Source organism: Pipra filicauda, unplaced genomic scaffold, assembly GCF_003945595.2.
Source record: "Pipra filicauda isolate LSUMZ 115617 unplaced genomic scaffold, ASM394559v2 scaffold214_size1419223_pilon, whole genome shotgun sequence".
NCBI classification, from domain to species: Eukaryota; Metazoa; Chordata; class Aves; order Passeriformes; family Pipridae; genus Pipra; species Pipra filicauda.
Window position 1 is genome coordinate 1106768 of NW_024104326.1, and position 27342 is coordinate 1134109.

At 39.3% G+C, this 27342-nt stretch overlaps 2 protein-coding genes across 2 annotated transcripts in view; one reads left to right on the top strand and one right to left on the bottom strand.

The window, feature by feature from the left end:
• WAPL (WAPL cohesin release factor) overlaps positions 1 to 27342 on the bottom strand; it is a 138680-nt gene that overhangs the window by 102434 nt on the left and 8904 nt on the right. The gene's annotated exons all lie outside the window — the stretch shown is intronic.
• Positions 74 to 22976, top strand: OPN4 (opsin 4). Its single transcript, XM_027734622.2, has 12 exons — positions 74 to 257; positions 7032 to 7174; positions 9091 to 9224; positions 10435 to 10638; positions 12456 to 12627; positions 13488 to 13652; positions 16148 to 16255; positions 17096 to 17276; positions 20153 to 20302; positions 20834 to 20896; positions 21351 to 21390; positions 22039 to 22976. Exons 1-12 carry the CDS (start codon positions 231 to 233, stop codon positions 22224 to 22226), a joined length of 1575 nt encoding a protein of 524 aa, XP_027590423.2. The 5' UTR covers positions 74 to 230; the 3' UTR covers positions 22227 to 22976.

A 27342-nucleotide genomic window follows, 5' to 3' on the forward strand; every position in this document is an offset into this window, starting at 1 on the left:
TGTCCCAAAGAATCTAACAACCTGCTTCGCACACACACACACAAAGGTAAACTGGCTGACTTGAATTCAGAGGACAGCTCTTCTTTCTTGGTTTTTGCTTAGATTTTGTTCACCTAAATAATCAGCCCATCCAGAGGGGGATCTCTTGTCCCTCTGAGGAAGCCAACAGCACCAAAATTGTGGAGGCCTTCAAAGCTCGGAATGACTCGGAAGCCAATGCCTACACACTCATGGATCTGCCTCTTAGAGCCCCAACAGTAAGTGTTTTCTGTCACTAAAAGCTGTAGCATATAGATCTCTGGCAAGGCTGCCATTCATAGGACTGTAAATGGACATTTAAGGAGCATGTACACATTTAATGCTGTAGTGCCATAATGCACAACATAATGAAAACTTTTAAATCCTCTTTTTATTCCTTAAACTATTTATTTAATGCAGAAAGGACTGCATAAGCAGTGTTTTTCAGCAGTTACACGGGTAGAAGGCAGAAAGGAATGACTGATGGCACAGTGCATCCATTATGTTGCAAACTATTGAAATGTTCTTGTACATTGAACAGCTGTTTAGCAGCTCAAACACAATGCTTGCTTGTGTTATTATCCAGGATGGAAATCCCTACAATTTCTGTAATAATCTGTATGTAAGTGCAGTGGAGTGCTTATGTCAACGTTAAAAGAGTTGTTATGTGAAGTTACCCAGGAAAGTTTTTCAGAAATTTTTCCCAGGTAAGTCCTATCAAAGCTCTTCCACAGTTTTTAAATACTGAAGAGAAAGAAAACTTCCTTGGAAGTGTGCAGGTGAGAATCTGTTGTGATGACACTTCAGAATGGAATCTTTTGAGTTTGCTAAAAATATTCTCCATCCGACCCCACGAGCCTGAACCAAAGGAGTTCAGAGGTCCTCTGCCTGTTTTTGTCTCTCAGTATGCTATCAGAACTACAAAGTTTTGTTCACCTGCTGTCTATACAAAAGTCTGTTTAAAAGTATATAATAAAAATGCGACCCAACCTAATTTTCAAAGTTTTTAAAATCTAATTTTGATAAAACCTGGATGTGTGAAGTGTATTACAGAAAAATGAACAGAGAAGTGTCCTGAGCCAAGGCACTTATACACTAAATTAGATGGATAACACAAGAAAGAGGATACCAGAACATAGCAGGGAGAGAAAAAAGGGACTGGAGAGAGCATGGCAAAATGGAAAAGGATTCTGGGGATGGAGTGATTTACACTGGAAAATTAAAAATTGATCTTTGACTTAATTTGCTGAAAGATTTAATTAGCTGTCTGTTTCCCCTCCCTAGGTCAAGTGCCTGTACTTCCAAACTTTTGTGGTTTAATTTGACACATAAAACTGGTTTAAGAGAGTTTCAGGACTGAAAGCAGAATGCGCTGCTTGTGGCTGAGATTAAATCTGGAAGATAGGACACAAAATCTACTATCCAAATTGCTCAACAAGACAAACGTCATCCATGGAAAGCCCTGCTGTCAACTGGAAAGAGGGCTTAGCAGTCAGCGTCACCCTGCTGAAACCATAATTGAGGTGGGATTACACTCCTGTCTGTGCTGCCTGTCATCACAGAGCAAGTGCCTACAGAGGCAAGCTCAGAAATCAGAGCGAGGACCTGCAAAGAAAAATGAGTGCTCTCAGTTGTTTGAGGCCTCTTGTAGGTAGGCAATACAAACACCACACAAGAAACCCCAGGAAATGGTAGTGTTTCTGATCTGATAATTTTTCTAAACTATATAGTTTGTTGTAATGTAAAAGGCCTAACACATTGGTTGGATAAGTCATACTGTGTAAATAAGCAGCTTCCCTACCTGTATTTGTAAGAAAATTAACAACAAAGGAACCTGTTATATTGCCAAAGTCAATGTCAGACTGCCAAAACTTGCACGTGTTTTGGGACTGGGCTCTATTCCATTCAAACACTAATTCTGCAAAACCAATGCCTACATTGTCGAGTCAGATGAATTCATAAAAGCCACAGCATAGCAGTCTCTATTTCCTTTTCCTTTTCCCTTTCCTTGTCTTGTTTTACACCAAATTAGATACAATCCATCTGCCATGTTCAGACAGAAATGGCTGAAAAATGTCCTTGTCGTAGTCTTTTCTGTTCCTGGCTTTGGAATTGTCTTGACAAACTTCATGGTGAAATACAAGTTCTGCCCTACATGCCCTAATGAATCTGCCCTGTGGCTGATTAATTTTTACCCTTTCTCTGCTTGCACTAAGCCTTAGCAGGAGGGCCTGTGCTCTGCTCTCTTCCTAAAGAAGGAGGCTGGCTCCTCAGATTGTCCCTCCAGGAAGAATTCTGCCTCCCACAATAAGCAGCTGTGGCAGCTGGCCATAAATAGAGAATAATGAGGTTCCATATTGTGCTGCAGCCTCCACAGACAAGGCCAGAACAGCGAGGATTTAGACATATCTATCTGTAACACATTCGTTTTTCTCCAAACTCTCAAAAAGCATCTCAAGTTTATAAGCCTCAGTCAAGTTTACTGGAAGACAACTGAAAACACAGTTCTGTTTTAGCTGTCTTGTTGTAGGCAGTAGACAAACATTCCTTAAGGGAAAACAGTGAGCACTTTAAGAGGGCAAACTGCCTTAAACCTAACTGTTTCCCTCCACTCTAGTGTTTCCACAAGGACACTCTTAAACCTGCTGGAAGGAAACACATGAACGTAGAGCAACTTCGTGACTTCCTGACACTGCATCTATTGAGGCAAATGATAGGGCAGGATTTAGCAATGGATTACACCTATATATGGAGGATAAAAATATTCTACACTAAGGTTATCCTTTCAAACCCTGTTTTAGGATACAAACCAATTACTAAGACTATTTAAAATAAAATACCCATGTCACTGTTCATTCTGCATGTTTCGCATCTCTGTGAAGCCCAGTCATGGCTAAAGGCAGGATAATGTCTTGTCAGGAATGCTCATCTGAATTGGTTAACCAGAGTAAAATTATTTATTGATTCTGCAAAACTATATTCTAAATAAATAATAAATGACATGTCTTTCAGAGAAAAAACCCACAATTCTTACACAGCTGTAGCAAAAGACCTGTTTTCATACACACCCAAACAAAATTATAAAACCTACTTTTAACCTGCTAAAGGTTGAGAGAGTTGGGTTTGTTGGGCCTGCAGAAGAGAAGGCTTTGAGGAGACCTTAGTAATCTTTCAGTACCTAAATTGGGTCTATAAGAGGGAATTTTTACAAGGACACAGTATTAGGACAAGGGGAAATGGCTTAAAATTGAAGGTTTAAATTAGATATTGGAAAGAAATTCCTTACTATGAGGGTGTGAGGCACTGGAACAGGTTGCTCAGAAAAGCTGTGAATGCCCCATCCCTGGAAGTGTTCAAGGCCAGGCTGGATGGGGCTTTGAGCAACCTGGTCTAGTGGAAAGTGTCCCTGCCCATGGCAGGGAGGTTGGAACTGGATACTCTTTAAGGTCCCTTCCAATCTAAACCATTCTGTGTTTCTATGAACACCCCCTAGTCCTTCTCCCAAGGGCTGCACTCAATCCATTCTCTGCCCAGCCTGTATTTGTGCTTGGGATTGTCCTGACCCACATTTAGAACCTTGCCTTGGCCTTGTTGAACTCTATGAGGTTTCACAGCTCCCCTCTCAAGCCTGTCCAGGTCCCTCTGGATGGCATCCCTTCCCTCCAGTGTGTCAACCACAGCACACAGCTTGGTGTCACCAGCAAACCTGCTGAGGGTGCCGATCCCACTGTCCCTGTCACTGACAAACCTGTTGAACAGTGCTGGTCTCAGTACCAATCCCTGCATTATGAGGTGTTTATAGAAAAAAGGCTGAGCAGAAAAACAAGGCATTATCACTGCAACTGAAATAGCAGCTCAGAGTATTCTCACAGGACAAGTGCAACAATACAGGTTGCAACAGCGGGATTTTTATTCTTCCCTTCCAACCAAGTGCTGTGGGAGGACGAGAGAAGACAGAACAAACAAGGCTAATGCACTGGAGAAACTGAACAGAGAAAAGCTTTGGGAATTAACTGATTTCTTGATTATCCTGCTGACCTGATTTTCTCAAGCATTATCTTTTTCTCCCATCCTTTCTTTTGACATGCAATTCCAATGGAAGTTACAGAGCTGAACTTGAGACAGGGACACGTTTTTATCTTGTAGTAAGGAAATGTATGTATGTATGCAATTTAGTGATGAATTTGTAGTCCTTAAGCCTGAGATAATGCCTTCTTGGTCAACTAGTAACCTTCTTTGACTGACAGTCATAGAATCAGACCTGTATTTCCAATATAAACAGTGAAATTATTTTTTTTAACAATTGATTTTTATCTCTTAGAGAACAGCCAGAGTTGTATTCTCTTTAGGACTTATACCAGAGGGTACAAGTCCTAAAGAAGTCCACGCTAAAATGCTAATTTATTCCTTTCTGCCACTGATCTTTTTGCCCTTATATGTAGTATAATTTATGCCCTTTAACTGCTCCAGTATAAATATTACTCCTTTATTTTTCCCACACTTGACATTTTTATTGACTCTGAACTTGTTTCACTTGTGAATGTCACTTCAGTCTTCTACTTTCCCTTAAGTAACCTTGCCTCTCTTGTGATTTCTCTGCGTATTTATATTTGTCTTTTAAGTTTTTCTTGTCCTTAGTCCCCCAAAAGTTTAATTCAAATTAAAGCCATTCTAATCTGTTTTTTGTAGCCAAAACAATCTCCTGTAGTTGCTTCATTTCTATTACATTGATCCAGTTCTGATTAAATGGGTAGCTACAGGGAAAAAACATCAGGAATTTCCATTCCATTAATAATCACAATTAACCCTCTGTAGAACAGCAGTTTAAAAATTTTCTAGCCACAAGACTAAGGAGAAATTAAACCAACCCAAACCAAAGAACACCTGATCTCATTTACTTAAAACAGTTTTATCTCAGACTCTCCCTATCCACTTGCTATTAGTATGGGATTATTTTTGTTAGTTTACTGGCAGTGTGTTGAGCACAGCAATTTCCACCTAGGCAAGGTGCCCATTCATGTTGGTGATGTGATACCAACTTACACTTTGCTGCAGGAACCTGAGCAATAAATGCCATGATACTGTCATCCAGTTAGTGTATTAACCTTAACATTCTTCTCCAGTTACCATAACAGCCAGAGCTATGTTTTCTCTCTCTAAGATCAGAGTGTCTGTCCAGCATTTCATTGCTGCTAATGTAGGAACCCAAGGAGTGCACTCCAGTTGTTGAGGATTGCTGCGGGCAGACCTTCGGCACACAAAGCAAAGACAATCTCTTCCAGAATTCCAGACACTCCTGGGGTTCACCCCTTGCTATTGGCACACTGATTTTAAATACACACTGCCTCAGATAACCTCAGCCCAACCTCACAGATATATCCAGAAGTAAAGTCCACCTCTACTGTCTACAAATACCCATTTCCTTTGACAGCTGGGGTTCTGTCAAAGGCATTTATGACTTGCACTCTAACAGTGAATGCCAACTACCACACAGCTGTAGCATAAAAGGCAGAGCTTCATATCAACCTCTGTGCACTTTCCTCCTTTCCTGCTAGCAACCTTCCTTTTCCTAGAAAGGAATGACTGCACATGACAGCTGTACCCCCACCTGCCAGTAGCTATGATGGGAAAGAACATATCCAGCCTCAGAGCACTACTGAAGTTTGGTACAGGCACAGACCTTGGTGAGGCAATTCCCTTGTCCTGGGTCCCAGGCCACAGCCAAGTTGACAGTATTCACAGGAGGTAGGCTACAAAAGATTCGAAGTATTTGCTGGTCTTTTCACAACCCTGGTGTGATTCTGGAAGCTCAGTAGCTGAGGAATGCCATGGCTGCAGCTTGCAGGGTTAAGCTACGAGCAGAGTGAGTGGCCACCCTTGATGAGAAAAGCCTGGCTGTGAAGAAGTTGCAGATGAATGAGGATGTGACCTGGTATTTTTCATGACTCCATTAGCTGGTTGGAGCTGATGCCAAAAGGTCTTTAGGACACTGGCAGCTGCACAGAGGTGAGTGTTTAAGTCTCCTCACCTGACCTTACGTCAAAAGGCGGCAGGACAGGAATAATTTGGACAGCAATTCTTCTCTTCAGTTTCTATCAGGTCATCCTGCTTCTTGGGTGCAGCCTTATAGTTTGCTTCATTGCTTCAGTCTTGGCCTAAAATGTTTTTGTGACTCCTCATACTTAAGTAAAAAAATGTTATTAAAATTATTTAAAATACTGTAGTCTTCAGACTTGGCTACAGAATTTTGCTCTGAGTTATTAATTGATTAAGACACAGATGCTTTGATCAAAGTGCTTTATGAAATACTTCACAGACAGCAAAATACTTTTATTCAGTGCAGAGCAAAACCAGAACTGGTGTGGAAACCAGGCATAAGGTATACAGGGTTTGTGTTTTGGTTTTCCTGATCTTTAATTTAGTTTCCAAAAGACTCTTGTTTATCACTATCAGGCTTTTGGTAATCAGCTCTTGAGGGCAGCTTGCAATTCAATGTTATTCAGTGGGAGAAACGGAATAGCCATACTGCTAAAAGAGTGAACGCCTGTTTCTCCATAGATCATTTCTACTTACTTAGAGTCTACCCAGTGATGTCATAGGACAACAGAAATCACACTTCACAGGTACAGAAACTTTCCTGAAATAAAAACTATAGAAAGCTTACTTGTTAAATACTGCATTCCTTGATGTCAGATACCATGAAACTGGTCCCTTCCTGTCTCTTTTTTTTCTCCTCTATATCCTTATCTTTCTTTTGGGAGGGAACAGGTTGCTTTTCTGCACCAAAATTCTGAATAAACAGCAAACATATAAAACGCCTTTTGCACTGCTGATGGCATATTTATCCCCTGAGGTTTATCAACAGTAAATGTAGTTTGAAAGCCATTAGCTTATTCTGACTTTTTTTGCTTGCTGTCTTTTTGCATTCTGGACCGTTTCCTCTTCCAGAGAAGCACATGCCAGCTTATTCTGAAGTCTGGCAATATACCTATGACCTCTTGTTTGCTCCATAGAAGATGACAGTGCAAGATGTTCCTGATGCCTTTCCTACAGTGGATGTCCCAGACCATGCCCATTATACGATTGGAATAGTCATTCTTATAGTGGGGATCACGGGAACTCTGGGTAATTTCCTGGTCTTCTATGCTTTCTGCAGGTATCTTTCTTTTGAATGTCTTTTTAAATATTCAAATATAAGAATGTTAACCGTACCTTGTGCTCTGCAAACACAGTGCAGGCATACTATCAGACTGCTATGCAGGCATGGTAAAATGCACCAAGAGACATGGCTGTGGGAAAAGAGGTGGCAAATCTGCCATTTCCCTCTGACTTCCTCCCAATACCCACAGCCATAGCAAAATGGTTAGCAAAATTCCCCAGAATCACCCAGATATGCCAAGAAGTAGAAAAGCAGCCAAAGCAGAAACGTTCATTTTTTTTCTACTGCCTGAACTGTGTCTGCACTGGACTGATGGGCTGTTTTTCACCCCTGTGTCACACAAATCTCTATTTTTGATGCATCCTTCTTCCTGCTTTTAGCTGCTCGGTTTCTTTTCCCCCTCTGTTCCTTAGTGGCCATGCCCCATTTTTTCACATTTTTTTAACACTTGGCTCATTTCCTTTTAACTAAAGCCATATTCCAGCTCTTATACCTGAGGGAAATTTGTTCTCTGACAACAGTGTGATATGTCTACCATGTCCACCTGTGTCTGCTTTGTCACACTGAGGCAGAGCATTGGCATCATGTCCAGGCTGGTGAGCTTCTACTGTGTGATTGGTCTTTAGACACTAAGTAATAAACCAAAATAACAGCAATTACGTGATAATTTGTCTGGATTAACTCACATCACTGGAGTGTGGAGGAAAGTAGTCTGGGTCTCAAGTCTGTATTTATGGGGTGCATTAAATGTTAGGTTTGGCATGTGCATTCAAAGTAGATACCAACACTTAAGTGTGAATGACAATGGCCTTAAGAACAGGAAAGGGTTGGCATGCAGGTCAGATATGTGAGGATGAAGGATGTGTGCTGGCTGAGCTCTTTGCTGATCCCATACAGGAAATCCAGTCACAGCAGTTGCAGTTCCACTGGAGGACACAGCTTGTCTTCACTTGAAGGTGTTATGAAAACAGAAAGGGATACTGATAGCAAAGTAACAAGTACATCAGAAATTCAGAGAACACTTGAGGTGCTTACAAAGCAGTCTCAAGTAATGGCCATTACTGTTTCTGTTACTGCCTGAAACAGAAATATGTTCTGTAATTTTGCAGACTATGGAACAAATACACACAGCCCATAAGCACCTACCAGTAATATCTCCTTGCTCCTAAATTGACAGATAGGGGACAGTAGTTCTAGAGATTGATTCTGGACTAGTGCAAAGAACCATCATTTATTCAGGCCATTTCCAGTTGTGTCTAAGACTGAAAATTTGAGAAAGGAGCTAAAAAGTTACACTGAGCCCCAGAGTGAGAAACTCTCCATTGAGTTTTTATGTGTACTCTTTAAAACACTGCACTATAATACTAAAAATAACATAGACAGGCAGGATGCACTGAAGGCTGGTTATTGCTCTCTTTAAAGTCAGTGTTCAGGCCAGTGAAATGAGTGTCATAGAGAAGAACTAATGTTAAACAAAATGCTTCATATGGTACATAGTGAGTTTGCTTAATCGCTGTATTTGGAAGTCACTGTTGATCTTATCAGCAGTGGAAAATGCACTCCCTTCTCCTGCTCAACACGACCCAGATCCAGAAATCTATACAGTACATCGACTTTAATTTCCTGTTAATCGTGGACATGCAGTGCACTGGGTTAGAATATTTAAAGAACAATATGATTTATCCCCATCACTGAGCTGGTTATGAGAACAATCCTTTAAAGTGCGCAGGAGTATAAGGGTGTAAAACTGAGCCTTGCTTGTGTTCTCTCGTGAGGGAAATGAGAAGCACTATGCTCTAGCTTACTGTGTAGCATTCCTTGGTATTTGTGAAGCTGCCAAGGCTCACAGGAAGGAGTAACAGCACAATTAACAGTGCAGGAGTGTTTAGCAACATCTCTTCTGCTCTTTTTAGGACTAGGAGCCTTCGGACTCCAGCCAACATGCTCATCATCAATCTGGCTATTAGTGACCTCCTGATGTCCATCACACAGTCTCCAGTTTTTTTCACCAACAGCCTCCACAAACGCTGGATTTTTGGTGAGAAAGGTTTGTATATGTTCTTTCTAAGATATCACTATTTATGTTCTTACCATAGTGGCAGTTCATCTATTTCCTTATCCTCAGGTACTCTTGCAATGTTGAGAACATTTATCAACATTGTTTCAATGTTGACATAAATATTCCTTTGAACTTTTTTGTCTGTGTGCAATAAATACATTCCCACCAGGAGAGCAAAATTACATGAGACAGATCCAAAGGCAGCATTGGCAATGTGAGGCACAACACTACTCTTTATGCCAGCATTCTTCCCCAGTCATCTCAGGACCCAGTTACTTTGTCCTGTGATAAAGAAGCAACGCCCCTCAGCACACCAGCTTTAAAGCTCTTCTAAATAACCTGCTCTGGGCCTTGCACTTGGCAAAGTGAGGCAAGAAAGGCTGGAAAATGTGAGTTTTCACAACAGAAATATTAACTGAACACTTCCCGTGTAGTAATAAAATGTGGAATGAAGGTGCTTTCATTCTTCCTATATAACTGTTCTAAGAGGAAGATTAGTCTCTGCCTCTTGAACAGCTACTGACAGAGATTATTACTTTTTAGAAGTCAGGGAAGTAAAGTTGCTATTTTGATCTCTGATGACTAAAAATGTATTTTTTTAATTCCATTAAGTGTTCATTTGCATACATGTTAAAATAAAAACCCAGTCCAAACCACTGCTTTTAATCATTAGGTTGTTTGAGCAATTAAATTCACTCATTAATATATTCATAGTCTGAATATTTACTTCAGAAAAATTACTCATTAATATATTCATACTCTGCATATTTACTTCAGTTATGCTGACCTTGAGACATGAATTGTTCCATGATACCAAAGTAACTAAAACCCACTGTTAAGCCAAACAGCTGTTTCTATGGGAGCTGCAGTAAAACTGGATTTAAGCAAGACATTAATTGACAGCAGAAATGATCCCACTAGAAACATCAGAAATCAATGAGTGAAAATATGTTAAGTATCACTGTCTCCAGCAATTGAAGCAAACAAAATCTTTGAAGTTTATCTCCATGGATAATGTAATTAGTAAGACAGACAGCAGCTTTGAAATAGCATTATAACTGCAGGAAAACTGAAGTTTCATTGCTTTACAAATTCCAGGAGACATTAGTTCATAAGAAACACAGACTTGAACTCTCCCAGAAATTAATTAGCATGGGCAGATTAATTTCACTGCTACTTCTGTCATCTTCATTGAAAGGCTGTGAGCTGTATGCCTTCTGTGGAGCTCTCTTTGGCATTACATCTATGATCACTTTGATGGTGATTGCCTTGGACAGATATTTTGTCATCACAAAACCTCTGGCTTCTGTTGGAGTGACATCTAAGAAGAAGGCCCTAATAATCCTGGTAGGAGTCTGGCTGTACTCTTTGGCTTGGAGTCTCCCACCCTTCTTTGGATGGAGTAAGTGAAACGGAATAAAACTTTTTTGCCCTCATAGCATTGGATTAAAGACCAGTTACAGGTACAGGAGTGGGTTGAATTAATGGCTTGCATATTAGTCTTGAATAAATCAACTTGAAAAAACCCCTGATGAAATACATGTTGAAACTGAAGATCTCTAATCAAAAGAAAAAAATCCAGTGTGTATTACAGGATATTATATGACAATGGCACTTTCTCTCAAGCACATAAAGAACAGCAGATAAATTCATGACCAAAATTTATGAAGAATGTGCCTGCCTATTATCCCATGCCTACTTCTATTGAACCAAATTCAACAATATAAAAGTGAAAGAAATGTATTTGTGTTATTTCTGAAGACTTTTTTCATCCTCAAAGGTGCTGTGTAAGACAGTAGTCAATCTAATTTTCTTTATTCACAATAAGGAGGAATACAGTCTGAGCATTTTGTGCAAGTACATCTTTAGTAAGTCTTGACTGTGCTCCAGATGGACAAATTTCACTAGGTGTTGTCCACATTCTCCATTGAGTGATTGGTGTTGTCACTAAGGCTTCCAATAAGGATGGCATTTAGTAATAACTAAAATGCTTTTGTAAATGTGAATTTTACACCTGCAAATCGGAACACTCGTACAGCACCTTGATCCTTGCAATGTGTAACAAAGAGAGTTTCTGTTATTCTTCCTCATTTGAATCTGCCTCACTACCATTAATTTATTTCCTGTGAGTCACCACTTTCAGTCAGTAAGTTACAATGAACTCATCAGTCAAAACCCCAGCCCATTATTATGCTCCCTAATTCCACAAGAGAACGTGTCTGCTCAGCTGAGGTGAGAACACAGACGTGTTTGACTTTACTAAAGGATGTTGCAACCAACTCAGTTACTGAGCAGAATTTCAGCAGAATTTTGTTATTGTCATATTGTTGTCATCCTGGTGCCCCATAAACATGAAGCATGTTGAAGCAGACAAACTGCAATATTGGCAGGAGCTGTTAGAACAACAAGATGACAATATAGTCATAGGTTCTCGATTCTTAATTGGAGAAGGTGGAATAATTGCTTGAAGGGTGTTGCTATCTTTTAATTAGATTCTAATAGTGTCCACAGTATGAACTCTCACACTGTAATTAGATGCATTTGAGAACATCTGGTGCAATACTTTTAAGAGTTGAACAGAAAATATCAGTGTAAACAGTGAAAATTAAAATTCAAAGGTAAAAAGACATTGCTATTATCAGTTTATTTACTGAACAGTTTGACAGAGTTCTTTCAAATAGATTGCATTTTATTTCACTCAGAACATTAGATATGTATGATTTTTTTTTTTTACTTGTACTCAGCTTTCCTCCATGACAAAATTAATTTGATCTACACAATAAATCTTTCTCCTTTGCCCAGTAAATTTCTCTTACCTGCACCAGCTTAAAAAAATGGTAGCCATAGCAATTGGTTTAACTCCTTGGGAGGACAGGAAATGGAGATACCCAGAAACAAATACAGGTCTGGTGCAAGACCCAGTAAGTATTCGGAGAGATGCTCTTTGACTATGATAAGCTTGAAACAATATTCAAGAACTGAAGCAAAATTATTTAGTTTTTGGAAGCCTTAGACTGCTAAACATGAATACAGTAGGACAACAGAGTAAAAGAAAATAGAGAGGTGTTTTACTTGAAGAATTGTTTATCCTTTTAAACTCTTTTTGACTTTCAGAGAATAGGACTAAATCTCCTGTTATTCTGAGTATCTTTCTTTAATTTCTGCACTCAAAATAAGAATGACTTCAGGATTTATGCTTTCTCCTGTCCTTCCTTCTAGGTGCATATGTTCCTGAGGGGCTGCTGACTTCCTGTTCCTGGGACTACATGACTTTCACCCCATCAGTCCGCGCCTACACGATGCTGCTTTTCTGCTTTGTCTTTTTCATTCCTTTGATTGCCATCATATACAGCTACGTCTTTATATTTGAGGCTATCAAGAAGGCCAACAAGTAGGTAGCCAACAGTCTCAAATTTCTATCCTTCTGTTTAAGTGACTGTTTATTTTCTTAAAACAAACAAAAAAAAAGAAAGAACAGAAGAAAATTGGGAAGTTTTTCACTTTTATTTTGTATGCATAACTGGGACAGGCAACCAGACAAGAATTCTGTCAGTAGTAAGAAGCATGATCCTTAGAAGCATGATTCCTGAATTTAAGCCAGAGCTGTTCAGTATATTATCTAATGACATGGAAAAGGGTACAGAAATTAACCAACCATAAGAAGTACAAAAGGGACATCAGAGACACCTAATGACAGTGTATCAATAACTGTTCCACAGAAAGATATATGGAATTGAACTACAAATTCCATGTTTGACAAAGGGTGACAAGGAGATAAAACATTTAATCACTGGTCTCTGAAACAAAAAACTATAGCAGTAAAACTCAAGGCCAGCCTGGCACTGTGTGTGTAACCTGCAGGAATCTGTCCTGTCTGTACCAGCGTGTCTGGTCACTTAGCTCTGAAGTACAAAGTGACAGCCAGGGAGAAAATCAGACCCAGGCAAGCAAAGACTCCTCTAACTGTCTTTAACATAGTGTTATTCAGCAGGGTTGAATACCTGTTTTATGAGAAAATTCTACTGGTACAGGACTATTTTCTTCACTGAAGCACATTTGAATTTTGCCACTGATAAGTGCAACAAAAGTTGCACTGGATTGTGAAGGACCAGTCACATACATTAGAAAGCATTAAAAGTGCAGGAGTTTTAGACTAAAGTAGCAGAAGAGTAATTGCTGCCCCACTTTATGAAGCTATTTGCTCAATTCCCTACTTTTGTTTTTTTGCTGTTGTATGTTTATTTCCTCTAGGTCTGTTCAGACATTTGGAAGCAAACATGGAAATAAAGAGTTCCAGAAACAGTATAAGAGGATGAAAAATGAGTGGAAGATGGCCAAAATTGCACTGATTGTCATCTTGCTTTTTGTCATTTCCTGGTCACCATACTCTGTTGTTGCTCTGGTAGCTTTTGCTGGGTAATTATAAACGTTATCAGCAAAGGAATATTCAGTGAAAGCAAAAGCTATGAAATTGTAAAAGACAGATGAAAGTCAAAGCTACTCGTCAAGTTTAATGTCTGAAGTGTATCCAAAATATTCACACATTTAGGAGTAATATTTAACAAACAGGGCACATGCTAACTGTGATTTTTTTCTTAGTTTGACTTTAAGAAAAGTAAAAAAAAAAAAAAAAACAAACAAAAGAGAGAAAGAAAATAGAAATGTTATTAATGTTATTGTTGGCAACATAAACTACCATGCTGAAGACTTCTGAATGCAGATTCTCTATGCTAGGATATTTGAACTATCTGAACTTTATTTAGCACAAAGTGCTAAATAAAGGGCCCCAAAAAGATCCACCCAGGGGTTTATTCTCTTTTCTTTCTCCACTTCTTTTACTTACAAAAGTCTTTTCATTTTGTCATGTTACAACAAACTGCTGAAATTCCTTACATGTATGAGCAAGTTCAAAATTAGTACATTACTTGCATTGGGAGCTTTTTGATGCTGGATATAAAAGATCCTAAATATAAATCATCAAAGTATGTTCTTCATCTATTTAATTGTCAGCATTTTATACAGCAATTTCAACAGGAGCATGATAGTATTCAAACAGTATCTGCACACAGAGCTTCACACCAGACTATAGTTGGTACAAACCAGGCACAGGTAATGGACTTGGCTCTATGTGGTTATTTCTCCCACATTAATATGTGAATTTTCCTGTGCTTCACTTCAGCCTCTGTAAAATGTGTGACTATCTGCTTCAGGAAGGCTTGTCACCTGCAAAACCTCAAGTGGAAGATTCCTATGCCAGTACCAAACACTTCTCTCTGTATTTTTCAACTCAGAAATAAAACGTAGCTTTTCCTAAAATTGACTAAAATAGCTTAGGAAGGCAGTTTCCTAAACATAGCACTTCTAAAATCTTCTTAAAATCATAGGCTTAAGATGAAAATATACTGGGAGAAGAGGATTCTCTCCCTTTATATCCAGAAGGGTAATTCCAAGCAGCAGCAAGCATTTTCTCCATGAAGGAAAACAAGTTCCTCACCTGGAAATGCAAATCCTTAGGATGTGTCCTAGTGTCCCATTTCCTGTCAAAGGGGGACTTAGGTACTGGATATCTCCCACTGGTGATATGTGGACAGTCAGACACTGAGGAAGGGCAAGGAGACACAAATGCAGCACAGCTACCTCGCAGTACGCTAAGAGATCTAAAGAAAAAATAAATCAGGAGATGCTTTCAGCTAACCATTTTAGCTACATAGAACTGTCAGGCTGTCCTGTGTGATTCAGCATCTACCTTAGGAGAATCAAATCTGCCTTAGGAGGATCAAGTGCCTGCTGAACTTGACTTCTGCTCCATGTCTCACACTCACAAAAATCTGAACAAACGGACAATTTTGTAACTCTTCAGTATGTCATAAATGAGCATTTGCCAATTTTGCTCATGAAGATATCTGGGGAGCAATATTCATTCATTCATTCAGCTTTTTTCCCATTTCTGAACTATGCCTTTTAGGCAATCCTGGGATTTTTCAGAGATTGATAGACCGACGCCTCCTGTGAACTCTTATTACAACAGACTTAGATAAAATCACTGCATGCTACATCTGGGAGACAGATAAAGAGTCTGTGTCTATAGCCTGGGACTAAAGACAACTCACCTGACAGCAACAACATATTCTTCACTTAGAGTTCACTCTACAATGCAGGAAGAGGCCTTCAAAGCCTCTCAGGTCTATGGTAGAAACTGCCTCTGAAGTGTTACTCTTATTTTGGTCTGAGCTGTTCTCCTGACTTTCTTCTGACTGAGACTTGTGGACTACTTCAAGCTGTATTCAGACATTAACTGGCTGATGGCAGCATGGCAGATAGATAACAATTCTTTTATCCTTCAGTCACATCACCTGCATATATACTTGGTCACAGTAACACAAGTGTAACATAAGACAAGTGAAAATACTTTCCCTTCACTCTTTGGTTCAGAAAAATACTTCCCCTTCACTTTTCAGGTCATTATCAGGAAAAAAAAAATGAATAGAAATAGACTCATCAGTTATCTTTCCCTATAATGCCTCATTCTTCACACCTCTTTAGTGACATATTACCCAGGAATTGTATCTGCTGAGTTTGGAACAGTTGGATACCCTGAGGAATGCACATTCACTTCCTGAAGGCTGACATTGTCCCTAGGCTAAACAACATGGGAATTACCACCACCCTGAGTCATAGTAGTGAAGTGCTGCAAGAGAAGCCCCAAGAAAATCATATTTCTCAGAAATGCAATTAGACTGATGTTGATCTTTACAGACAAAGGATGTAAAATTTGCTCTCTCACTGTTTAGGGACAGAACTCCCCTTTTACTCTCTCTGTAGTACTAATAAAGCATTGTCTTGCCAGTGTATATCTGCATAGACCATACAGGACTCTACACTAAATATATAATGTATTTGTATTACTCTAGGTATTCCCATGCCCTAACACCCTTCATGAACTCCATACCAGCTGTGATTGCCAAAGCTTCTGTCATCCATAACCCCATCATTTATGCCATCACTCACCCCAAATACAGGTAAGTTCGGTCTTATAAACCAAAACTTACAAACTGTAAATCTGAGAGTAACTTTGTCACTTTTAGGACTAGCACTCAAACTCTCCCTCACCTGCTCATTTTAACTCATAGGACAGCCTTGCCCTCCACAAGAAAACCTCTCAATGCCATGTATACATCAGTGGAATTTGTACTTGGAACAAATTACTACACAGATGGGAATTTAGAGATGTTTATGGATACTGATCTGTATTTACCTATCACATGATGAAAGATGGAAGCCTTTCCACCTCAAAGGAAAGCACCATAAATTTTTTAACTATCTTCAGGAGAGAGGCAGACAGGAAGAGGAAAGCTGGGCAGGAGTTTCCTCACGTTGCATATGAGCAAAGTAATACTGTAATATAAGTACACGTTTTGTACAACTCTAGAGATAGCCAGCAAACAGATGTGTAAGAGGAGGCTAGAATAGCTGCTTAGGGGAAGATTAAAATAATTAATTATGTGGGACTTCTGTGAGGTTCAGTTTAAAGGGACAGAATTTTATTTCTGCCCTGATTAAGCTGAAAGCAGATAAAACATTATTTTAACAGCTTCCTTCAGTTCCAAGAGTTATATTTTAATGCCCTTATCCTTGCCAAGCAATAAATTTGAGTTCTGCAGAACACTGTGAATAAGTGATCTTGCAAGGTGATTGTAGATGAGATATCTGATATGTGGAAAACTCTTTCTATACCCAGTAATTTTCCAGTCCATGCAGCATTAGTTCATCTCTCTGAATAAATGCATTGTTTATGATTTTTGACTGAATGTTTGTGCTAACAGAAAAAAATCTGACTGGTTCTACCTCTTATCCATTAGAAGAGCCATTGCAACACATGTTCCTTGTCTTGGATCCCTACTGAGGGTTTCTCCCAGAGACTCACGATCTTCCAGCAGTTATTACTCCTCCAGACGAGCCACCGTAACCAGCCAGTCTTCTGAGACAAGTGGGCTGCAGAAAGGAAGAAGGAGACTGTCTTCTCTCTCTGACAGTGAATCAGTAAGGGAGACACTTCCCATACACCCGTTTTTAATTGCAAAGTAATTCATTTTCACGTAGAGTCGTTCCAAGCGGTAGATTCTCCGGATGAAATGCATCACAGCGCTCATTACAAGAGCTCCAGAGAAAGTGGAGGGACAAAGTGAAATAAAAGACAGAAGGATGAAGTGTAAAAGAATGTAGGTCACTGTTTGCTTGATGGCTGGTGACACTGAAGGAAGAGCAGAAAGCTGGAACAACAGGAATTTTAGAAAGTAAGGGAAGCTTGGAGTCAGAGCAGCCTTTAAAGCCTGACCACACTTCCAGGCTGCACTTGTCTGACCACAGGTTTGCAGTCTGGACACACACAAAACAAACTGCTCATCACTGGGTGGTTCTCTGGTGAAAGCAAGGTTGTAATGAAACAGATAATGCTCTCTGAAAGTGTGGTGTATTTGGAAACATATTATTCATCACACTTAGACAAATCAGTAAAACCATTACAGAATCTTTCTCACAGAAGACCTCAACAGCTTGCTGCTGCCAGTGTAAGTGAAACCAAATGTTCTGCACAGCAGCTGAGAACAGGGCAAATATTTGGCATCCCAAGCTCTCTCCTGCAACCCACAGTTACTTTACTAAGTAATAAACCGCATTCAACAGTTCATTGCAATTCTTTTTCAGAGTAAAGATAATGATTGTATCTAATCCAGATAATTGCTGAATTCTGACAGTTATTTCCAATTTCTTTGCACTCCGTATTCTTTTGACTTCTCGGTCCAATCAAAATGAAATTCTTCGGGCTAGTGGCCACCATTCAGGTGGAAGATTTTAAAACTGGCTAATAGAAAAGTGACATTTTTATGATGCATCTCTTACACTGTGAATCCTGATTCTTAAAAAAACAACTGACTCCTTTGGTAAGACTGCGTGTTCTTGTGCTACTCTCAGTGCTGGGGAAGGGGAACCACACAAACAATTCATTTTGCTTAGGAAAGCAACTCTTAATACTCAAAATAAAATAATGGAGTGGAGAATAAAAATTCTCCAAAGTAAAAAATTCCAAGCAATTGGCATGCTTCGCTCTGGAATCTTCTATCGCCTCGACTAAGTCTGAATCTTGTTTGGAACAATGATAGACCTGAGATTTTCTGACATTATATGTTTCCCTATTTGATTTGGCCATAGAATACTCTAATTTATCAGTAAGTAATATCAGTTTAGCTGAAGTACAGAGCAGAGAGAAGGGCTCAAGTTTGAGCAAACAAAACTGCTTCAATGCTCACTGATTGGGGTTTTTTTTGCACCATATGTGTCTCAATTAAACTCTAAGATTTCTAGACATATACTCACAAGGCAAAAAGGCAGTACATATGCTGCCATGTGTTTTATGTCAAGGCTGATCATCAAACTGAAAGCTGATAAATTATCTTTATGCAAATTTTTTTTTTTTGGTGATCCTGTGGATGCAAAGATATTCTGTATCTGGGAAAATCCAAAAGAAACAATTTCCAGTTAAGTCTTTGAGACAAAAAGCATCCAATCTCCAGAACAGATGCTCAGAAAAAAAAGCTGCTTCCGTTTTGAAAATCAATCAAATGGGACTGAGAGTGCTAATACACTCTACACATGGAATGGAAAGCACAGTACACATTTTTTAAAATGTTGGGATCTAAGAAATAGTTTAGCCCAACCTCTTGTGCTCCAGCAGGAAAACATATATTTAGATTGTCTTCCAACCTCTTGTGCTCCAGCAGGAAAACATATATTTAGATTGTCTTCCTGGATATTTTGCTAAGCTCTTCTAAAAAATCTTCCATGAAGATATTTCAGTCTGGAAAGACTTCAGTGTGTAAACTCATCTTCATCATTGCTTCCCTAACAGTGAGAAAGCTGCTTCTGAAAATACAATCTAGATTGTCACTGATCCAAATCAAATTAGTTTTTCTTTCTCCTTCTTCTGTGTCCCTTTTATCCTTCCCCACAGTTACACAGAAAGAAGTGATCCTTATTCTCCTTAGAGCAATCAATCTGTTATATATTAAAATTCTGGTATAGCATCACCAATTGGGATTCTCTCTCAGTAGTAACATACTCCTTATGCCAATTTATTCAGTTCCATCAGAGTTCATGTTTTTCTACACCTCTTATTTTTTTTCCTTCCCTGGGGAAAGTTTATCAAAGTATCAATACTTAAAAGTATCAAATATTGAAAGTATCAATAATTGCTTTGAGTATTGCTTTGCTCCCATTTGATGGAAGCTACATCCATAGCCCACACATTGCTTATAAAAAAACTCTTGTGGAATGAAAAAATTGAGGAAAGTATCTTACAGTGTTATGTTCCCCCATTTTAAGGTAAAGTCCAACAGAAAATAGACTGGTATGCCATGAGCTGCTCATCAATCCCATTAACTGTTTCATTGTTTTGTTCTGACCTCTGGAATTCTGTGAATCTTGATCATTGTAGTGAAAAGGCCGACAAAGTGAGGAAAAGGAACAGAAGTTTTGACTTCTAGGAGATACTGGTGGGCTGGGGTTTTTGTTCTTTTATTTTTTTGTTTTCCCATTAATTGGAACAAAGTTTATAAAAACCAGGGATCTTTCATAAAACAAAATGTTTCTAGAGAATTGATTCTGCAGTCCTGAGATATTTCCTTCTATTTATTTCTGCTTCCACCCAAGCCAAATTTTAGACATGACAGACTTGACAGTTTTGTACTTCTTATAAGCAAACATTTTATGAAGTCATATATGGCAGAACTTTTGTGAAATATCTTTTATACAATGTCTGTCTCTTTTACAGTTTCTATCTAGGTAAAACTGACTCTCATGGGGCAAATTGGATGAAAAGTCTAAGGAACCTAGAGTGATTGTTTTTGCTGTATTAATTTTAGGCCTGTACTGAAACAAGTACTCCAGACTTGCAAGTCTCCAGACTTGCCAGAAGACAGATTCCCTACGAAACGGGTAAAGACACAATTCCAGCTAGTGACATAAGAGCCAAACCTGAACTGAAGAGCCAGGATTCTGGGGTCTGTGAGAAGGTAATACACTGCATTCATAATACCTAAATTCTCTGACAACTGGCAAGTTAACAAATCTGCATATTGTACCATAATTAATCATGAAGGTTCCTGCCAAGAAGATGCTGATAACCTGTGAGTTAACACAATGAGCGACGATTTAGAGGCTGTAAAAGGTCATCAGCTTTTTATTCCCACCCTGGTTCATTATTCAGCTGTCTTTGTTGTATTTCTGGTGCTGCTTTAGAAAACTTAGCATCTGAGTGGTGTGTTGGCTTGTGTTTGGTTTTAAATGTCCATTTAGTAAGATATGCCTTTCACTATCCAAATTACTTGGCCAATCTTCCTGTTGTCTCACCATTTGCTACCAAATGAGCACTTACAGTAATATGTAGAAAAAGAAAAAAAAAAGGCTATTTTAGTGTACCACTACTTTTCAGTCAGTTTTCTGCTATCCTCTTTTTTTCCCTTTATTTTGCATTGTGCATATGTAAAATATTGAGACTTACCTATATGCCATTTATGTCTTTCTTATCCGTGTTCATTTTTCAGACATCAGTAGATGCTGATGACATATTGATGGTGGAATTGAATGTCAGGATGGCTACACCTACTGTAAGAACCATTATTTTAATATTTGGCATGCATCTAAGTAACTGAGGGAACATCTAAGTAACTGAGGGAACAAAAACTAATGACAGTCTCTGAGCACAAAATAATTTATTTTTTGAGATGCAAATATCACACAACACTCCCAGAAGAATGCAGAAAACATGACCACAAAGGGCAGATCATTGCTGAAACTTAGCAAAAGGAAAACACACCTACTACAGGATTCTCCTTAAGTCCAACTTCTTGAAGGAACCTGAATATTTTCTTGAATTAATAAGTCTGTGATTTCCTTAGTGGAAGCATTAATTTTGTGCCACCTTCCTATGAATAATATACACACTAAGCTGAGATAGTCATTCTGATGGCTGTACCTCTGAGACAGCCATGGTCCTGTGGCAAGTATTGCTGTATGAAGTGATGTTGTTAACTATTTAATGTTCTCTGTTTTGGGTTGCAGAAAACATCTAAAATGTGCAACCTGGAGGAAATCAAGGTCAGTTTTTGAAACATGCCATGTCACCTATGCAGTAACATGTTGTTCTAGTGCCTGTTTCTTCTTCCACGTAACACAGCTACACACACGTGTAAAAAAAATGGACATCTCTCACAAATGAGTCAACTTGCCTTAATTCTTGACAGATGGAGAAATAAGAGCAAAGAGCTGACAGGTGAAAACAAGGCAGTTTTATCTCTGCAGTATTAACCCCAATGTAATACAACTATCTCAAATTATCTCTTCATTGTTAGCAGTGATCCTTAAGAGCTATTGTTAGTCTCCTCCTATCTGATTTTTTGGTCCTGTACAAGTGACAGCTAAAATTGCTTATTGTCAAAAATTGCTAATTAATCTTTTCCTCAATTCCTGTTTTCACCTCATTATAGAGTTTGCTTACCCCTTCAATCTATCCACGCTGTTACCATCACATTTTACATTACCTCTTGCCCAGAGAACCCAAACAGGTTCACTAAACATATTCACAGCACTTTTGTTCATAGCTGAACGTGCTGTCATTAGCCTGGTCTTTCTTTAAAGTAGACCAGAAAAGTGCTTATCAAATATATGCCACTTTTTCACAGATGATACAATGTGATCTTGTAGATGTTTGTGCTTTCCATTTCTTTTAAATCTCTGCATCTTTAGGAAGGTGAGAGCCTGAACAGTATTGGACAAAGGAAAGGAGAGTCTTGCTATGGATCATTGGCAGCTCAGATACCCAGCATTACAATAACATGCAGCAATGTCCAAGGAGTAGAGCTGCCTTCTAGATACAACTCTGGTTTCCTGTACCCTAAGAGCAACAGTCACAAGCAAAACAAGAAGCCCAACAGTTAAGTAAGTGAGTGGTGCAAGCCAGAATATCATCCTAGCCAATAGCTCTGGAACATCTATGGACTGACTGAATCCAGAATACCTTCCTGCATTGTTCTGAAATGCCCCTACAAAGACACAACACAAGACAAGCAAGGAGTAAAGCAGGAAGAGTGATCTTTTCAGCATCAGAACTCTCTCCAGTGGTTCATGTCTTGATCTGAGTCACACTGTATTTTATTATTTCTTCTTTATGCAGCTCATGAAACAATTTCTTTTGTTTGGATTTTACTCTGCTCAGGTATATTCCACCACTACACAGACCTTACCTACAAGCCTCCTGGGATTAACATGAGAGGAAAGGGAAATACGATATTCAAAACAGGCCTTTGTTCACTCCGTGTAGTTTAACTTCAAAGCTGTTACAGAGGTAAAGCTGAGAGATTTGGGGGAAACTGTACATTACCTCCTGAAGACGGTTTCTTCATTACTGTGAAGTTTCTCAACCAAAAGAAAACTTAATCACACAGTCAGTGCTCCCCTCTCTTATTAATGACAAGTTTTACCCCATTTTCTTCTACAATCCAATGGAAAGGCAATGCACTTGAGTGGTAATTTAAAGTCTCAGATCTTTCTTTTAATTTCTGAGACTCCGGGGAAAGAGAAAGGGATAACAGTTGAGGACAAAGCAATGGTCCTTTCCATCTTTTTCCAACAGTGGCTTAAGAGACCAGTTTAACCCAGTCTTAGCCAATCTCCCCAGAGGTTCTGATATCTGCCTTCTGACACTTCAAAGTGGTTTACATTTAGATGTGCTTATCTAAAGCAAATCTTGGGAGGAGAAGGGTTAGTTCCCCAAAAGCAGCTGTTCTAGAGATGTGTGGAATCCACACCATCCCCACTTTGGCATTTCCATTTTCCCCTTCTCTAAACAGCAGCATTCATATAGGTGAGGGGTTTTCCCCACAGTGACTGAACCTATGAGATTGTATTTATTTCCCTTGAAAGGAAAGGAAAAGAGTTTTATCAAATAGTGATTTTCAGCTTTCCCCTGGTGTTTCTTCTAGTGCATAAGAATAAATGGACAAATTTAATTTGCAAATCACAGCAGTCTACATCACAAGAATTATGAGGAATAGACAATCCAAAGTGGGGAAATAGACCTTCTGAGCCCAAAAGAACAGGGCACAGAGCTATTGAAACAGTTCTTCCCTACAGGCCCTCCAGCAGTTCTCCTGTTGGTTGCAATAATAGAGGGAACCCAGCAAGGAATTTTATCCTAAGTAAATCAGTTCTTCCTTATGTCAGATCAGAAAAAGCTATAAAATCAATAAAAATGTAACCAGCTTATTATTTTGAGAGGGAAAAAAATGTAAATCAGTGGGTTCCAGAAGACTTGGGGCATTGTTTTGAAGCAGACTTTTGGAAACTTACTTCAAACCAAGGTTTATTAAAAGAAAGGCAATTAAAACTAAAAATAAAGGTGATGATGGCTTCTGCAGCAGATGAATGTTAGATCATGAAAAAGTGGGCTGTTCAGGCTGGTAATAAACTACCAAAAGAAACACACTGTTCAAAATCCACAATGTTTTTATGTAAATAAAATCACAGGCATTAGAGATGGAAAGGAGCTATTACAGTTTCTCCCTTCACCCACCACAGCCGGATATTGTCTCCCTGCAGAGGACAATATTAAACTGATAATATATAAAGCCAGCAAAAAGGAGAAAGAAGGGAGAAAACATCTTCAAACAGGAAGTATGTTCAAAGATATTCATCAAGTCTAAGGAATTCTATTATGACTTATTGCTTGGGCTTTTAAAATTGTTTAAAAACATGAAGCATATAATTCTTCCTTTGTCATGAAGGCCTTTGACACTAGTGAAAAATGGGAAGAAACATTAGTAAGTGCTGCCTATCTCATATGGGTCACAAAAGACTGAACCTGTCAAGAAAAATAGGTCAAAGCTCACACATGCTGTTTCATGTGTTAACAAGGAGTGCATGGTATGTGTCATTAATAGCTAGATCCTTTGCTCCTGTCATGATTTTGTTCCAAGCAGTATTCTTGAAGACTACACTCTGCACACTTCTGCATTCCCTTCCACTTTTAGAGGGCATAAAAAGAATACTTCCATGGCTAGAAAAGCTTTACGAATCCACAGCATGTTGTTCTCTATATCCTTCAACTCCAACATGTATTAGAGATTAGTTTGTATCTATAAAAAGAACTACAGCTGTTCGTGCTCATCTACTTACAAGAGACTTGTAAAGCATATATTAATTAGGGAGAATTTGTTTGTGAGCACTTCAAAACCCTCGTGTGTACTCCCTGTGTAACGAACAGTTTTGCCTTCCCTTCACTGCTGAGACTATAAAAGTAATTTTGGGGAAAGCCTACAAAATCCATCTCACCTGAATATCTCTACAAGTGGTTCACTCTGTAACCCCTGTGGCATTTGGAATAAATCATTATTAGTTCATATTTCATCTCATCTTAGCAGTTTTATTTGTGTCCTGTATCCTCTGCTTGGCAGCCACTCTCTTCGCTTTGCTGTCTCTTTACACCCTGTAACACAGATGACTGATTGGATTAAAATAATTTCGGACCGAGATGATTCACGTTTCAGTTACAGTCAACTGTACAGCCTGTTCTGCAGTGGAGAGACCGCCTGTAGTTTACCAGGCACTTGGATGTGTCCCAGTGACTTGGAGGTGTGACAGGACTAGGGCAAAACTGAGGTGCTTCCCTTTGGCCTTTTGTACCGGAGCAGCTGTTCCCGGGGCGGGCTGCTGGCAAAGGCAGTGCTGCGAGCTGACAGACACGCTCTGCCCCTCCACGGGGGCACAAACTCCTGCCTGGGTCACAAGTGAAAATGTTTGGTCTGGTCATTCGAGCAATTCTGCAAAACTGCTGAGCTACTGGTCACTACTGCTGGACCTGCAAAGAAGGTGCCAAGAGCCAGTGTAATAAAAGCCTGCTCCAAGTCAGGACCGAAGGACTGTGTAAGGCAGCAGCCACAAGTTGCCAGTCTTTCCAACCTCCACATACAAGCAGGGATCTTAGTCCCTACTTTTTGCAGCTTACAGCCTCCCTTTCCATACTTTTGGAAACTTTTTTTACATCCACTACTGAACTAAAAAGTGTCATCGTAGCACGTGACATTGAGTATTGACATTTCACACATTCCCAGGTAAGACAGAATAGCAAAGAGCATTTTTTTTTCACTTCAAATACAAAACCAACAGCAAGCTTGACATTCAGAAATAACCAAAGACACCTCCAATGCTTTAATGCTTTTTGGATGTTTCTACAGCTCCAGGGCATAATATGGGTAAGTCCCTCTTTCCACTTGTGCCTGTTTTCCTCAGTTTGGCTGGTGCCATTTTTCACTTAGGCTGTTCCGAGAGGTGCTGCAATGTGGCCCCCATCCTGTGATCCCTCAATAACTCTGACAGGGCAACTGTCTGTCTCTGCTGCTGAAACTGCTCCTTCCACAGGGCTCTATTGGGTGGGACCCTTATCTGCGAGGCAATGTTTGTGTCAGACAATGGCATTTCAGTGGCTGAGCAGCAGGTATCTCAGTTCAAACACTTGTGCTTGTAGCCTTGCAGTTGTTAGTGTCATAGGAATGTGAGGAATCTTATGTTATAAATAGGTTTATATAAAAGCAGTTTTAAAACAAATAAATCAATTATTAATAGTGCCATTCCTAGTAACCCTAGACACGGGCCACAATCCTGTACACTGATTCCTGTACCTCCCTTACCCCATCGAATTTATAACCTAAATGCTCATTTTCAATCTTATGCAAACTTCACAGTTGTCAAAATTTATAAGCTGTCCTATTTACTTCCCTTCTATGGGCAACAGACTGAGTAGAACATCAGTGTAAGCTTAATAAAGCCAGAAAAGTTTCTTCACAGCAAATCCAGCCTTAACAGTCTGATACAAACCATAAACAGTAAGAAGAAGATTTTTTTCTCTTCTGTAGGAAAATACTTCTTTTAATTACAGCAGTTCTGGCAGCAGCAGGGCTCTGCTGGAGGCACAGCACAGGAATTCTTTGTACCTGGCTCAAGAGCAAAGCAAATGCTGCAAGAGTCACGTCAGTGTAGGAAAATGCTCACCTCACTATGTATAGAGATGTCAGAATCTCTTACTAGACTACAAAGCTGGACCGATGGTGTTTGGTTCACATATTGCCTACAAACACTTCTGGCAATGAAATTTGCTCTCAAGCAAATTTCACCTGAAACTGGGGGTAAATAGTAGGCTGAGAAAAATGGAAAGGGATTCACCCCTCTTACAGTGAATGTTTCCTCCCTACTCTTATGTTTCCTTTTTTTAATTACTATTTTTAAACTTACACAAACAGCAGTATCTATGTAGATTTAGTACTTTCAGGAAAAGAAGATGGTTTGGAAACAGACCCAAAAATCTGAGACTACATCATTGTACAGCACAAGCTCTCCAATGTAAGGTTTCATAAAGGACATTTCCTGAATTAGTTGTGGGACACTTAGGGGCATACTTACAACTGCCATAATTTTTTCCACTGACTGGAAAAATAGAAAGGAAAATCCATACCCTTCCACACAGTGCCATGCCCAAAGGGATACAGAGAAAGTGACTGTACCTCTAATGTAACAGCATTTCCTTCAAAAGCCCCAGTACTTCAAAAAATCTATTACAGATACCCAGATGCACCCTTTGGATTGGTACAACTGCTTCTCATGAAGTTTTTCAGATGCCTGAAGTTAATCATGTGCATAAATATTTACACAACCCCTTAGGACACACAAGTGAAATGGAGGAGTTAAGAGTATGTTAGGTCAGTACTAAAAGTTACTGAATTTCAAAAATATTTTTCCAGACTAGTATTTGCTGCTAACTCCATGGAACTGTACATTATTAAATTTTCCAAGTTTCAGATTCTTCTCATTTCCCCTGCTTCTCCTAAGTGACCAGTCAACTCTTCACCAGTTAACCCACAGGGCCTTCACTCCCTCTCTCCTGGGTAAGGGGGACTGCTGTGGAACAGCTGCTTCTCACCCCACTGCTCTTTGAAACCCTGATCTCTTGAGTGCCTGTAAGCTCAGGACTCAGCTCCCTTCTACCAGACAAGTCCTGCAGTCA